Here is a 16,851-nt window from a genome sequence, read left to right on the forward strand (position 1 = left end):
AGTTTCTTGATACTTTTAATTCCTATAACAATTATAATAAATTTAAAACAACAACATATGGTAAATAGAAATATAATAAACTCTATTAAAAATTTGGTTCATTATTAAAGTATATTATTTCATGACAATTAAGTAGCTTCTAAATATATAGTATTATAAAACAACATCAATACAAAATAACACAGGTTGTTTATACATACACACTATAGCTGACTATAGTCAAGGTTTTGCTCATTGTTGAAGGCCATACAGAGACCTGTAGTTGCTTACATGCACATCACATGGATTTGGTGAATAGTTGTCAATAAAGAATAATTTGTATTAAATATAATAAATATAATACAATGCAATGCAATAAAGCCCAAATTTAGACTAGACAACAAAACTACTATTATGGAAATGAACGTCTCTTGAAATAGGCATAATGGAAAAGTGGGGACCTAATTGACCATAAGCAGTCTGTTATGTTCAATAAAAATCTTAAAACAAAATAACAATAAACATAAAAAATATCACAGCATATTAATTTGGTATAATAAAGCCTCATGAACAGTGAAAAAGTTTAAAACTCTATCCTGATGTGCCATCTAAGGTTATTGTTGGAGAAATCAAGAAATTTACAAATATTTCAATAATATAAATATAAAAAAATATATTTTAATAGCTTTAGAATCAGTAGCCCTTTCTAGTCAATCTTGCAGAGTTTTATTTTTGCTTTTTCCAACCCTTTTTTTGTATATTATCTACGAGCTAAGAGAAGATACAAGTTTTACACATTCACCATGATTTATATTAATTTTTTTAATAAATTCTACCAGGGCAAAAATTGGTTGGTTTACTGTATATAAATGATATAAATGTATATTAACTTTAAATATGATATTCCTGTCTGTGTCACTAAACAAATTAGTTTTCATTAAGTATGTAATCACATTAAGGTTGATACAGTGTATCAATTATACAACACAAAGATAGTTCATGGAGGGTGTTGATACAGTGTATCAATTATACAACACAAAGATAGTTCATGGAGGGTGTTGATACAGTGTATCAATTATACAACACAAAGATGGTTCATGGAGGGTGTTGATACAGTGTATCAATTATACAACACAAATATAGTTCATGGAGGGTGTTAATACAATGTATCAATTATACAACACAAAGATAGTTCATGGAGGGTGTTGATAGAATGTATCAATTATACAACACAAAGAAAGGTGATGGAGGGTATAAATGTTTTGACCCATCTGTTCGTCTGTCTCACTTTGTTGTCTCCTTGATTACACATTGATATTTGGATGAAAAAAAAAAGTAAATTTTAATAAGGGATTAATCATACCAAAACAAATAAATTGATAATATGCTGCTGAGAAAAGTATAAATTGGGCAATCCAACAAAAGTTGCAGAAAGGATAAAATAATTTGTCTGATGATAAAGCTATGTTTGTAACATCTTGTAGTAAAGCATAATAAAAATAAAATTTCATATTCTCTAATTTGGTACAGAGTTGAGATTTATCTCTCTAAAAAAAAATTAATGACTAAAGCAAAAATTTTATGAAGGCTACTTCCCCACTTTGGATAATTTAATGGTAAACTCCTTGAAAAAAAAAGAAATAATGAAAAAGTGAGAATAAAACTTTTCCAATCTTGCAAATATTTTCATACAAAATTAAAAATACACATAACAAAATATCACAGTCATATATAAGTTTGGTACAAAGTAATGTTAAACATCAGCTATTATGTACCAAGGGATGAAATCTGGTAGCCCTTTGTAGGCATAAAAAGAGTTACCTCTTTATGTCATCGTCTGCGATTAAACTTGAATATTGTGAGGGTATGAATATGACAAAAAAATATAAGAGGTCTATATTGCATAGAAATTAAATTATAAATATAGATATCATTAGAAGCTCTTGTATAATAGATCAAAATAATGGACTATGCTATCATATGATGCATGATGGTCTGGATTGGGTTTACAGAATAGAGAATAATGGGCCAAAACAATAACAAAAAATATAAGGAATCGAGAATAATGGGGTGCTAAAATATTTAGAATAGAGAAAAATGGCATAAAAAAATAAAGAATACAGAAATGAAGGACCCCCTTTCCAGATCCTCATGTACTGCAGGCATGTATTTCCCTGTCCTGGGTTGCCCCTCCTCTGAGATCGTGTGACAAAAGTGAAAAATGTATATACTATGAAGGTCATAACATGTTTTGTCAAATTACAATACTTAACTTTATAACAATGAAATATTCTAGCAAACATATCGTATGCATTGCTATTCATGTTCCAGTAAGTTTTTTCTAAGTATATCTTGTTCTTCTTCACTGAATCCAATGGAGACTAAATAATCTTTTACTGAACCATACCTGGAATTGTTCAACTCAACAGTAATAATATAGAGGAGTATTTAGAAGGAGGTGCCTTATATTCAGTATCATTAAAATATCGACATATAATATTTTAAAATATTCAATATCCCCAAAACAATTTTGAGTACAGCAAATATCCCTTAAGTTTCAAAATGGGATATAGTCATGCTTAGACATTGGGAAAGATTTAAGCGCATAAACATATTATGAACAAAATATTTTGATTCCTTGGGTATAAAATATCCTTGTAAATAACAGCAGACAAAAAATTCTCCAGGATAAGATTTCTCTGACGTAAAATTGATTGGGGCAATGTAATATTTCTTTGTCAGTCATATGATGACTTTCAATAACACTTATTAAAATTAAGGTCTACATTGTCATTGTTGTAATAACATTGTTACATAAGTCAAGAAACTAATGTCATTGTGGTATAAGTTATTTTCATTATTAGATGTATGATTATTCTACTGCATCATGGATTTAATGATAACGAAACCAATTTAAAGTTATGAAAACCAGAGATATATATATAATTCTCGGTGAAAACTTACGTTTTATTTAAGTATTTTAACAACATTCTCATGTTCTCTGGATTTGCATCACAGAACGATTTATCCCAGTAATATCTTTCAACAACCTCCTTAAATACTCGATCTCTGATTGGTAGAAGTCCTTCCTAAAGAATCAGAATGCAACATTACAAAGTTAACCATTAAAGTATATCAATCAGATGACATGGTATGGGGACACCGTTTAATGCACGATTGTATACGTTTATTTCATTAACAATAATTTCGGACATATAGTTCTTCACTGCACAAATTTCATTGGAGGCAGTTTTCCTGTCATCCTCTTGCACAAAGAGATATGTAAGATTATTCTGTAAGAAGTCGTTTGCTACATGCCTTATTTAAGGTGTGGTCTTATGAATCTTGGGTACATGTCAAAATGCATATGCTGTGTATTTATATTACTTTAACATTTTTCATGCTTGGAAATTCGTAATTGAATACTGAAATTTTGCATACATCGACGCTGGTCTATTATAAATATTACATTATTTGTTTGAAAGATTTATTGTACAGTAGTAATATCTGCGTATGGCCAAGATCGGCTGAAATTCATAATTTTTATCGTCCTGAACATGCATCATTGCATGAAATATTTGCCACTGGATGTTAAGCAACCAACAATCAATCAAACATAGTTTTCATATCATTCTCGCATGAAATGAATCCAAACCTCCATTCAACGTATGTATCACTTACGAATTGCACATTTTCTTTTGCAATGACTAATTTTACGTCTCCCAGTCGAGTCTGCTTGTTAATGAATCAAGAAAGTTAAATTACTAATATATAGTCATATTTAAGCATGTACCTGTGATAGAGCATAATCTGTTATGATGTTTTCCTCAGTTTCTCCTAACACAGATAAAACTAATGCTGACAAAATACCCGTTCTGTCTTTGCCATGCGCACAGTTGATCATCGCAGGCATGTTATTTTTATCCGTTAAAAGTTTAAGTCCTGGAACATTTGAAAAACAACACCTTACAATTTCAGTTTGAATGACATAAATATGAATAAAAAGATATATAGGGTTGCAAACATAAATGATACTGCAACCAACAACACAATGTAACCATGTGTGTTCGATCCCCGGCTCCGCCAAAACCCGAGACTTTTAGAGTCAAAATAATGTGTCAGGGTAGGCTGGCATGTCTTTCTGTGGACTGTTATCTTGTGAGCAAGCACTTTAAAATATCTGACTAATCGTGTTGGTCTAGTTCAAAGCAGAGTATGTTAATATCTCATTGACATGTTATCGTCCTAAATATGAATGTAACATTTGCTGCTGGAAGTAAAGCACCACAAATCAATCCGAAATATTAAGTTAACAAAAGACAACGACCTATGCGGTTCCCGACTGGGGTCAGGCATGTGCCAGTGTTAAACTTTTATTATTTTCCCACCTCAACCCTACCCTGTAAATCTTGATCAGTGGAATAACAAGTCATGAACTTCTGCCTACAATCATCGGTATTTGTCGTCCATTTGCTGTAACATTTTGAACTTCTCCCGGACCACTGTGGCAAAGTTATCTGCTTGGTGAGATCTAATATGATAGGTTTGTTCCTTGGCACTATTACGGGGTGTTTAACGACATTTATTGGCACAATTTAGATGATCTACTGCTTGATCAATTGCAATCTCGGATGGAGTTTTTACAAAAAGTCGTCACCTTAGTTCTGATACAACAAAGTTAATATGAACGTTGCCTCAGCAGGGGCTTAGTTCTCCACTGCAGCAAACTAATACGTTATTTCCTTCCAAGTTGTCTAACATATATCTCGATGTGCCCCGTGGTTGTCTTAATATATATTTGTATTGTTTTTGCACGCTTCAGTGTGATTGTCGGGCTAAATTATAACAGTAAAAGTTTGATTTCTTTGCCAGATTTATTTTATTGGCTCCATGGCTTTGTTCTTCAATTCACAGTTTTGGCGTGATCGTCAGTGCTCAAACCGGTACTAGGGGTCGTCTTAAACTTGAAGTGAGGTGAGAGTTTTTGCGCCATGTTGAAGGCCTCACAGTGACTTTGAGACGAAGAACAGCAATAAAAGCGCTGTTCCTTTGCTTTTTGTGTTTTTTGCTGTACAGGTACTGATTTTGTGTCCATGATGGATGGATACCCCATATCCTTTCTTTTCTATCAATATCATGAACCAATTAAAATCAATTATGTCAGAAACGTTTCTTGTGGTATACCTATTATGAGGCTAGAATTAAAGTCAATTGTCAGAAACGTTTCTTATAGTATACCTATTATTAGGCTAGATCCAGCGTCGTTGACTTAGTACCGATTGGACAACAATTTCCAGAATGCTCACTATGCTGTAAAACGGGGTATTTTAATCTGCTGGAGAACCTCTAAACCATCTAAAACAATATTTGGCAGACAAAGAAACGCCCCTTGTATGAGTCGTGTATGGTACTTACTATTGTGTGGCAACATAGGTGCCGATCAACTTGTACTTTACTGACAGGAATTTGTTTTACATTGAGGCTACAGTTTTAGAATTACTGAAATCAAATTCGAAAGAACAATTCCTTTATATCATATGTATACATAAGAGGTCTCTGGTTCGGTGTACAATTCTAAATAAAAGCAGGACCATGCAAAACAAATTACAAGACTTGCAGTAAGAGTACAGAATGCCGGATGAAGGAAGTGTTTAACGTCCTACACGCGGGAACCTAGCTGCATTACTATAACACAGTTATTAGTAATCTCAGACAGGAAGTAGATATGTTACATGGCTAATGGGTTGTGAGAATCTAGAAGTTCTAAAACAACTATGTAATTTAATAATCAGTCTCTGGACTGAGAGGGATAATATTATGTTAAAAAAAGTAAATAATGCCGGTTAACTGACCCAGTGAATCATTCATAGGCCAAATTTGAATTTTAAGGCACTAATGATATCCATAAACAGTAACGTTGAATATATGCCTCAACATTTCTATATGTTAAATATATATACCTATCTGGGGTTTTGCTTTTTCTTTTGTGTTTATTTTTTCTCTATTCTATATTTCAGTGTCATTATATATATATCATTGAGAATTAATAATAATCATTGTAATAAATTATTTGTAATTATACTGCTCTCTTAGGGCGTCCTTGATTGACAATAAAAATATTGTATTGTATTGTATTGTATATATATTTGTATTTGTATTCACCAATAGATTGACAACGATATCGACATTACTTACCAGCACATAACCCTCCTCTGCTCATTTCAGCAATATCTACATAAGAAGCTGCTATCCCTTCACGATTTATAACTGTTACTGCAAATAAACGCACGAAATTTTTAAAGCCCGTTCTAAATATGAAGTCAAATATTGCAATAAAAAGAGATATAAGTTGGATATACCACGGAGCTCTTTTGAATACTGTTGATGTGTATTCACTAGTAAAGAAATTTATAAGAAAATGTTTCTGTTCCATAATTTCGGTTGCTGGCACCGTTGTCCTTTTTTTCTTTTTTCCATCAACGGCTTGGCAAATTACAGGTTCCTTTTGCTTGTAACGGTTGGATTTCGGTAGAACCACTTTGTATAGCTTATAATAGTTGTCGAGGACTTTGGATCCAGACGCTATTTCATAATCTTTAGCCGATCTCAAATCAATAATGCATTTAATACCATGTTTCTTGAATTCTTCTAAGTCGAGAGGGTCCATAAGGTCAGGCCTAGATGACCGGTAAATTGAGCCATGTCTTCCATTTCCCTGTTTTGATTTACCGTGACACAGAACTCTCCAATTGTGAATACACACCCTATCTGAATTTGCAGACGCCATAATCAAATCAAAACGTAAAAGCTAGAGACCTTCCAGAGAGTGATAACTTACTTCCTTGGACAAGATTATTTTGAAGAAAAAGTACGAGATCTTCGAACGTCAATAAACTGGTACGATTTGAGATTATTACGAGGAAGTACCTTTGGTTTGACAAGAAACCAGTAAATAACAGGTGCTTGTTCATTGAATTCCGGAACATGGAATAACAAACATTCACTTTCTTGAACTTGAAGCTGTTGTCATGTCTTACAATGATTAGTGTGCCGAACAATAGTGATTCGGAGTCTTCTGACTCGATGGAAGATATACAACTTAAACCTGTTCAACCTAAACCTCATCCCGCAAGACTCGTCAACACAGAAGTCCGAAGAAATGTATTTACACCTGTCACTCAGGGTCATGAAATACCTAGACAAATTTCTGAATTAAGCTTAACCAGGAATAATTATATGAATGAAAGGAACGTGGTATGTAAATAAAGTTAAATATAGAAAATACAGAAATGCTGTCAATACTCATATATTTGAGGTTTTTATAATTCTTGAAAGCAATAGAAATTTGATTGTGTATCCCAAAGATTTCAGATTTTCATAAGGTGGCATAATTTAATTTTTTTTTATTGAATTTTTTTTTTTCAGTACTATTCTATTTTAGAAAAAAAGCATTGTTATGTTCTTCTTTATAAAAAATAATTTTAGTTAATGTTATTTTTAATGGGGATTCTTAATTTAAATCATAAGTTTCCTGCATCTAAATATAACAACAACATGTACATTAAAAACTATAAAATGTGAAAAAAAAAGATATATAAAGTTTATTGTATTTTGATGAGTTTAGACCTGGTGATTGAACACAGTGTTAAAACAAGTTAAAGTTTTTGTTGTCTTAAGTATACACTGTATAAGTCCTAGATTTTATATAAAATATTCTTTGAGAATTTAACAAGAAATTGGTGGATATGTATGGAAGACTTTTAGGGCCGATATGTAATGTAACGCTTTTACAATTCAGTTTCAAGAATTACAAAAATTTTTTTTTATTTTAAATTCCTATTTGACATGTTTGATATTTTACCAAATAGCATTAAAAAGTCTTTTACACTGAGGAGAGTGGACACCACACCTGCATAATCATTACTAGTTGGGTTTTTTTTTGCATTTTTTTGATATTGGTTATGACGTTTTAACATTTTATAATGTTTGCATTGTGTATATAGTTATATTGTTTGCCCCTCAGGGTATAAATGTGCATTACTTAATAAACTAATATTAAATCTGGGAATAGTATACTAATATACATGTATTGTGTCCCAGATTAAATCAAGATAACTTGCAGTAGTATCAAAGTTTGATATCTTCCAAATTATTTTGTGCAGAAGTTACCTCCGCTGGTTAAATCATGGATCATGTTCTTTTGATTAATATATTAGTAAGTTACCTCCCTTGGTGTAATCATACTGTAGATCATGCTGATTTTTTTTTTTATTAATATATTAGTTTTTGAAGGTGATTTACTATACCTTTAAGTAGAAGATTAATGTTAAAAAATAAGCTACATGTTGGATGTTTTTAGAAATTGGATTTATAATGGAATAAAATGATAAATAATATGTATATATATCAGCCCAGTTTAGGTGGACGTAAAGAATCAGATCTACTCTAAAGGCATTGTTATCACAATTTCTTGACAAGTCCCACGAGGGATGAAAGTGCTAGACTTTAATGCTGTATGCTAACCCATAACGCATATTATCTGTTTTATGTTATAGGATTAAGTTTTGGTATCAGTTTTTATACGACCGCAAAAAATTTTTTGTGGTCGTATATTGGTATGACGTTGGCGTCGTCGTCGTCCGGCGTCGTCGTCGTCGTCGTCTGGCGTCTCCGAAGACACATTGGTTTTCGCACTCTAACTTTAGTTTAAGTGAATGGATCTTTATGAAATTTTACCACAAGGTTCAATACCACAAAAGGAAGGTTGGGATTGATTTTGGGGGTTATGGTAATAACAGTAAAGGAATTAGGGGCCAAAAAGGGGCCAAAAATAAGCATTTTTGTAACTTCCAGACATAACTTGTGTGTTAGTGTATGGATCTCTCTGACATTGTACCACAAGGTTCCATACCACAAAAGGAATGCTGGGATTGATTTTGGGGGTAATTGCCTCCAAATTTTAGGAATTAGGGGCCAAAAAAGGGGCAAAAAACAAGCATTTTTCTAGTTTCATGACAATAACTTGTGTGTAAGTGTATGGATCTTTCTGAAATTGTACTACAAGGTTCCATATCACAAAGGGAAAGCTAGGTTTGAGTTTGGGGGTAATTGCCCTAAACGTTTAGGAATTTGGGGCCAAAAAGGGGGCCAAAAAACACATTTTTTTCTAGTTTCCAGACAATAACTTGTGTTCAAGTGTATGGATCTCTCTGAAATTGTACTGCAAGGTACCATACCACAAAGGGAAGGCTGGGATTGAGTTTGGGGGTGATGAATCATAATGGGGGTTCAAAAAATTTTGGGGGGGGATTTATTTTTTTTTCCTTTTTTTTCTTTTTTTCCTTTTTTGTTTCTTTTAAAATTTTCCATTTTAAGTTGGTTATTTCTGATTTATATTTAAAATCAAATAATAATGATATGGTAGGAGATACACACCAAACAGGATGTGTAAATTATTATATAATAAGTATTGTGCAATAGCAAGAAATTTTCAATTGCACAGTATTGCACAATAGCAAGAAATCTTCAATTGCACAGTATTGCGCAATAGCAAGAAATCTTCAATTGCACAGTATTGCGCAATAGCAAGAAATATCCAATAGCACAATATTGCGCAATAGCAAGAAATTGTCAATTGTACAGTATTGCGCAATAGCAAGAAATATTTAATAGCACAGGATTGTGCAAAAGAAGATACTTCCTATAAATTGCTTATTTCTTGACCAATTTCAATGGGGTTTTATTCTTGATTTCATGGGGTTCTTTAATATGCTGAATCTAACCGTGTATTTAGTTTTTGGATTTTGGGCCCCGTTTTTAAATTGGTCCACATTGAGGTCCAAAGGGTCCAAAATTAAACTTTGTTTGATTTCATCAAAAATTGAATTATTGGGGTTCTTTGATATGCCGAATCTAACTGTGTATTTAGATTCTTAAATTTTGGTTCCGTTTTCAAATTGGTCTACATTAAGGTCCAAAGGGTCCAAAATTAAACTTAGTTTGATTTTAACAAAAATTGAATTCTTAGGGTTCTTTGATATGCTGAATCTAAACATGTATTTAGATTTTTGATTATGGGCCCAGTTTTCAAGTTGGTCCAAATCGGGGTCCAAAATTAAACTTTGTTTAATTTCAACAAAAATTGAATATATGGGGTTCTTTGATATGCTGAATCTAACCATGTATTTAGATTTTTGATTTTTGGGCCCCGTTATCAACTTTGTCCACATTGAGGTCAAAAGGGTCCAAAATTAAACTTTGTTTGATTTCATCAAAAATTGAATTATTGGGGTTCTTTGATATGCCGAATCTAACCGTGTATTTAGATTCTTAATTTTTGGTTCCGTTTTCAAATTGGTCTACAATAAGGTCCAAAGGGTCCAAAATTAAACTTAGTTTGATTTTAACAAAAATTGAATTCTTAGGGTTCTTTGATATGCTGAATCTAAACATGTATTTAGATTTTTGATTATGGGCCCAGTTTTCAAGTTGGTCCAAATCAGGGTCCAAAATTAAACTTTGTTTGATTTCAACAAAAATTGAATATATGGGGTTCTTTGATATGCTGAATCTAACCATGTATTTAGATTTTTGATTTTTGGGCCCCGTTATCAACTTTGTCCACATTGAGGTCAAAAGGGTCCAAAATTAAACTTTGTTTGATTTCATCAAAAATTGAATTATTGGGGTTCTTTGATATGCCGAATCTAACCGTTTATTTAGATTCTTAATTTTTGGTTCTGTTTTCAAATTGGTCTACATTAAGGTCCAAAGGGTCCAAAATTAAACTTAGTTTGATTTTAACAAAAATTGAATTCTTAGGGTTCTTTGATATGCTGAATCTAAACATGTATTTAGATTTTTGATTATGGGCCCAGTTTTCAAGTTGGTCCAAATCAGGGTCCAAAATTAAACTTTGTTTGATTTCAACAAAAATTGAATATATGGGGTTCTTTGATATGCTGAATCTAACCATGTATTTAGATTTTTGATTTTTGGGCCCCGTTATCAACTTTGTCCACATTGAGGTCAAAAGGGTCCAAAATTAAACTTTGTTTGATTTCATCAAAAATTGAATTATTGGGGTTCTTTGATATGCCGAATCTAACTGTGTATTTAGATTCTTAAATTTTGGTTCCGTTTTCAAATTGGTCTACATTAAGGTCCAAAGGGTCCAAAATTAAACTTAGTTTGATTTTAACAAAAATTGAATTCTTAGGGTTCTTTGATATGCTGAATCTAAACATGTATTTAGATTTTTGATTATGGGCCCAGTTTTCAAGTTGGTCCAAATCGGGGTCCAAAATTAAACTTTGTTTAATTTCAACAAAAATTGAATATATGGGGTTCTTTGATATGCTGAATCTAACCATGTATTTAGATTTTTGATTTTTGGGCCCCGTTATCAACTTTGTCCACATTGAGGTCAAAAGGGTCCAAAATTAAACTTTGTTTGATTTCATCAAAAATTGAATTATTGGGGTTCTTTGATATGCCGAATCTAACCGTGTATTTAGATTCTTAATTTTTGGTTCCGTTTTCAAATTGGTCTACAATAAGGTCCAAAGGGTCCAAAATTAAACTTAGTTTGATTTTAACAAAAATTGAATTCTTAGGGTTCTTTGATATGCTGAATCTAAACATGTATTTAGATTTTTGATTATGGGCCCAGTTTTCAAGTTGGTCCAAATCAGGGTCCAAAATTAAACTTTGTTTGATTTCAACAAAAATTGAATATATGGGGTTCTTTGATATGCTGAATCTAACCATGTATTTAGATTTTTGATTTTTGGGCCCCGTTATCAACTTTGTCCACATTGAGGTCAAAAGGGTCCAAAATTAAACTTTGTTTGATTTCATCAAAAATTGAATTATTGGGGTTCTTTGATATGCCGAATCTAACCGTTTATTTAGATTCTTAATTTTTGGTTCTGTTTTCAAATTGGTCTACATTAAGGTCCAAAGGGTCCAAAATTAAACTTAGTTTGATTTTAACAAAAATTGAATTCTTAGGGTTCTTTGATATGCTGAATCTAAACATGTATTTAGATTTTTGATTATGGGCCCAGTTTTCAAGTTGGTCCAAATCAGGGTCCAAAATTAAACTTTGTTTGATTTCAACAAAAATTGAATATATGGGGTTCTTTGATATGCTGAATCTAACCATGTATTTAGATTTTTGATTTTTGGGCCCCGTTATCAACTTTGTCCACATTGAGGTCAAAAGGGTCCAAAATTAAACTTTGTTTGATTTCATCAAAAATTGAATTATTGGGGTTCTTTGATATGCCGAATCTAACCGTTTATTTAGATTCTTAATTTTTGGTTCCGTTTTCAAATTGGTCTACATTAAGGTCCAAAGGGTCCAAAATTAAACTTAGTTTGATTTTAACAAAAATTGAATTCTTAGGGTTCTTTGATATGCTGAATCTAAACATGTATTTAGATTTTTGATTATGGGCCCAGTTTTCAAGTTGGTCCAAATCGGGGTCCAAAATTAAACTTTGTTTAATTTCAACAAAAATTGAATATATGGGGTTCTTTGATATGCTGAATCTAACCATGTATTTAGATTTTTGATTTTTGGGCCCCGTTATCAACTTTGTCCACATTGAGGTCAAAAGGGTCCAAAATTAAACTTTGTTTGATTTCATCAAAAATTGAATTATTGGGGTTCTTTGATATGCCGAATCTAACCGTGTATTTAGATTCTTAATTTTTGGTTCCGTTTTCAAATTGGTCTACATTAAGGTCCAAAGGGTCCAAAATTAAACTTAGTTTGATTTTAACAAAAATTGAATTCTTAGGGTTCTTTGATATGCTGAATCTAAACATGTATTTAGATTTTTGATTATGGGCCCAGTTTTCAAGTTGGTCCAAATCGGGGTCCAAAATTAAACTTTGTTTGATTTCAACAAAAATTGAATATATGGGGTTCTTTGATATGCTGAATCTAACCATGTATTTAGATTTTTGATTTTTGGGCCCCGTTATCAACTTTGTCCACATTGTGGTCAAAAGGGTCCAAAATTAAACTTTGTTTGATTTCATCAAAAATTGAATTCTTGGGGTTCTTTGATATGCTGAATCTAACCATGTATTTAGATTTTGGATATTGGACCATAATAGGTGAATGTCCAATTTAAAATTTTTAAGTTCTTAGACCACATTCAATCTGTGTTAGAAACCTATGCTGTGTCAAATATTTAATCACAATCCAAATCCAAAGCTGTATCAAGCTTGAATGTTGTGTCCATACTTCCCCCAACTGTTCAGGGTTCGACCTCTGCGGTCGTATCAAGCTGCGCCCTGCGGAGCATTTTATTAAAAGTTTATAGCCAATATGATTTTGTTAAATGGGTAATTCTTAATAAAATACTAAATTTCATCCAGTTTTAAAGACAGTCTGGTATAAATTTCATGTACATGTATAATAATTACACTCTATGAATCTAACAGGCTGAATATGTTGTACATTGTACATATAAATGCCTTATGCTTAGTTGACAAGTAATAAATACCAATTTTAAATTCTATGTCAGTTCTATCTGGAATCAAAAACCTGCCGAAGATGTTTTTTTGTTTTGTTTTTTTTATGGAGTTGGGGGGACTGTCTTTTATACTCAATACAGGTGAACATTGATTTCCATGTACATTTTTGTACTTCTTTTTTTTTTCAGAATGTTCAAATGAACCGTGACCATGGAGATCGGACATTTCCCCCTGTGATTCCATTAAATGTTGGTGGCATTAAATACATAACTAGATTGTCAACCTTGAGAAAATATGAGGATTCAATGCTGGCAGCCATGTTTAGCGGAAGGCATATTGTTGACAAAGATGAATATGGAAATTATTTTCTAGATAGCAATGGACAGGTATTTGCTAATATTCTAGATTTCTTAAGAAATGGAACAATTCCACCTAATGAAGTAGCTGTAAGTGTGTTCAAAGATGCCAATTATTTTGGCCTACATGAATTAGTTGAGCAGTTACAATTTAAGCCTGACATTGCCACCATGCATGTTAAAGAAGCTCACAGACAACTCTTTCCAAATTATTTTGTTGTAAAACAAAATATTGTGAAAATAGCAATGGATCATGCTATTACTTCTAGAACAGGGGAGATAATAATTAATATGTTCAAAACTGAATTTGCACCAAAAGCTCCAAACTTTAATCCAAAACATGGATGTGTTGCAGAACTAGCTCATATTAAAGTTGGACCTTGGGAAGGTGATACAGATGAAGAAATGTTCATTAGATGTCTAGAAAATGATTATTTAGAGGAAGGATTTAACTTAAAACCACACGAAACAAAAAGAAAATGTCGTTACTATCATGGACAAACATGTCCAAAATTTACATACAAACTGACTTTTATATTTTGATTTATTGTTGGTTCTGATATTTATATATACAAGTTTATGTTTTGATGATTCTTAGAGAAATCAATTGGATTTAAATATAATGTAGTTATCTGACTTTATAGATCTAAAATGTTAAAGATGTACAATAGAAATCGTAACTAAACATGCTAAATGGAATGCTTCTTGTAAATGTGCTCAATTCTCATTATATAAGACAGGGGCTATTTACGATTACTGTGCTAAATTCTCAAGATCATCTTGTCTCTCTAATGATGTTAGACCTAACAAGTTGATAAGTCCTAAGTCAATGCAAGTCAGAGATTTAATTTAAAAGGAAATACAAGCTTACTACCTGTCAAAATTTGAACATGTTTGCAGAAATATTTTTCACAACACAAGCAACACAAAATAAAATTTGCTCGCAGAAATATTGTACAATGTACAGCAAACAGTTTAGTTTGCTTCCACAACCTCAATTTGAAATTAATATGATTACAGAATTATTTTCAACAATCTCAAGTTTAAATTTTCTTACAGAAATATTTTTCAACATGTTGTTCAAAGTCACAAGCTGACAATTTACATATTTGACAATGTTTAAATTTAAGATAATCATAATAATAGACTTTCTACTAAATGTTGTAGGCTTATAGGTTGTAAATTCAGTATATTGCCTAGTTGAATTTTTTAACTACAGATTTTTTTTTAAATCAATCCATTTTAAAGATGTCTAGCTTAATTGATATGCCACATCAATTCCTTTACATGTACATGATTTATATGACTTTTTTTTTTATTGGCCCAATTTTTTTAGTCTCTCATGTCTCAAGGACCTTTGTTGTTATAAATCTGTAAATTTAGCTTGAAATCTCTCCTATATTTCATATAATGACTTGGTCAACCAAGTTTAAAGGTCACGTACTGGTAATATTATGTCAGATAAAGCTGTATTTATTTGTTTATTGATTCATTGACCTTTGATTGATCTTAAATAATTGAGTAAATGAAATAAGCTGTTTTAAGATGACCTTGGTTGAAATTAACATACATGTTTTTAATTCCCCCCAAAGTATTAGAATTTGTTAACTTGACAGTTATTATATAAACAAATACATGTAAAAGATTTTGTACAGTTTTCAAGATCAATATCCAGAATATACATTTAATATTTGCCACTGGAGGTAAAGAGGACAATGGTCATACAGTCTTTTTTTGGTCTTGTTCCTTTCAATATACAGAATATATTGGGTATTTGAAGCAGGGAAAATGATGAATGTTCTGTTAACTATTGAATTTGATGCCTTGAAATCAGTTTTTAAAAAACATACGGCCAAATCACAATTTTAAAAACTCACATTTTCGTTTCTGCCATAATTTTTTATAGCACTGGCCATTTTATGTGCTAATAATATAATGTGAATCAGATAAGGTAACCACAATTGTTCAAACATTTAGTAGCATTAACAAGCACTACAGCATACACCACAGCATGCACCACAGCATGCACACATGTATGAGGGTCTTGATCTGGAGGTCTTCATTTCTGTGTTCTCTTATTTTTTGGGGGTATTTTTTGTCTATTCTTTATTTATTTAATTGTTGGCCAGTATTATCTATTCTTTATATTTAAGTACCACATAATTCTCTATTCTTTAAATTTTATGCCATTTTTCTATATTCTTTATTTTTGTACCCTTATTGTCTATTATGTTAACCATGTTTAAAGAAGCATTTGAAAGTATGCATGGTTTTTGTCGAGCCTTCGACTTTTGTCGAAAAAGCGAGACATAGCGATCCTACATTCCGTCGGCGTCGTCGTTGTCGTCGGCGGCGTCCACAAATATTCACTCTGTGGTTAAAGTTTTTGAAATTTTAATAACTTTCTAAAACTATCCTGGATTTCTACCAAACTTTGACAGAAGCTTGTTTATGATCATAAGATAATATTCAAAAGTAAATTTTGTAAAAAAAAAATTCCATTTTTTCCGTATTTTACTTATAAATGGACTTAGTTTTTCTGCCAAGAAACATTACATTCACTCTGTGGTTAAAGTTTTTGAAATTTTAATAACTTTCTTAAACTATCCTGGATTTCTACCAAACTTGGAAAGAAGCTTGTTTATGATCATAAGATAGTATCCAGAAGTAAATTTTGTAAAAAAAAAAATCAATTTTTTCCGTATTTTACTTATAAATGGACTTAGTTTTTCTGCCAAGAAACATTACATTCACTCTGTGGTTAAAGTTTTTGAAATTTTAATAACTTTCTTAAACTATCCTGGATTTCTACCAAACATGGAAAGAAGCTTGTTTATGATCATAAGATAGTATCCAGAAGTAAATTTTGTAAAAAAAAAAATCAATTTTTTCCGTATTTTACTTATAAATGGACTTAGTTTTTCTACCAGTTAACATTACATTCACTCAGTGGTTAAAGTTTTTAAAATTTTAACAACTTTCTTAAACTATCCTGGATTTGTACCAAACTTGGACAGAAGCTTGT

General features: G+C 31.6%; 2 protein-coding genes across 2 annotated transcripts; one reads left to right on the plus strand and one right to left on the minus strand.

Annotated features, from left to right (window-relative positions):
- Nucleotides 1-2: 2 nt before the first annotated feature.
- On the minus strand, nucleotides 3-6,776 carry LOC127711324 (uncharacterized). Its single transcript, XM_052217322.1, has 4 exons — nucleotides 6,175-6,776; nucleotides 3,773-3,921; nucleotides 2,944-3,068; nucleotides 3-2,386 (listed from the first exon to the last, which is right to left on the minus strand). Exons 1-4 carry the CDS (start codon nucleotides 6,764-6,766, stop codon nucleotides 2,296-2,298), a joined length of 957 nt encoding a protein of 318 aa, XP_052073282.1. The 5' UTR covers nucleotides 6,767-6,776; the 3' UTR covers nucleotides 3-2,295.
- A 147-nt stretch (nucleotides 6,777-6,923) lies between these two features.
- Nucleotides 6,924-15,649, plus strand: LOC127711325 (BTB/POZ domain-containing protein KCTD7-like). The gene is made up of 2 exons (XM_052217323.1): nucleotides 6,924-7,233; nucleotides 13,659-15,649. The coding sequence occupies exons 1-2, from the start codon at nucleotides 7,018-7,020 to the stop codon at nucleotides 14,367-14,369; spliced, it is 927 nt and encodes a 308-aa protein (XP_052073283.1). The 5' UTR covers nucleotides 6,924-7,017; the 3' UTR covers nucleotides 14,370-15,649.
- Nucleotides 15,650-16,851: the final 1,202 nt, after the last annotated feature.

The sequence above is a fragment of the Mytilus californianus genome, unplaced genomic scaffold (genome assembly GCF_021869535.1).
Source record: "Mytilus californianus isolate M0D057914Y unplaced genomic scaffold, xbMytCali1.0.p SCAF_8, whole genome shotgun sequence".
NCBI classification, from domain to species: Eukaryota; Metazoa; Mollusca; class Bivalvia; order Mytilida; family Mytilidae; genus Mytilus; species Mytilus californianus.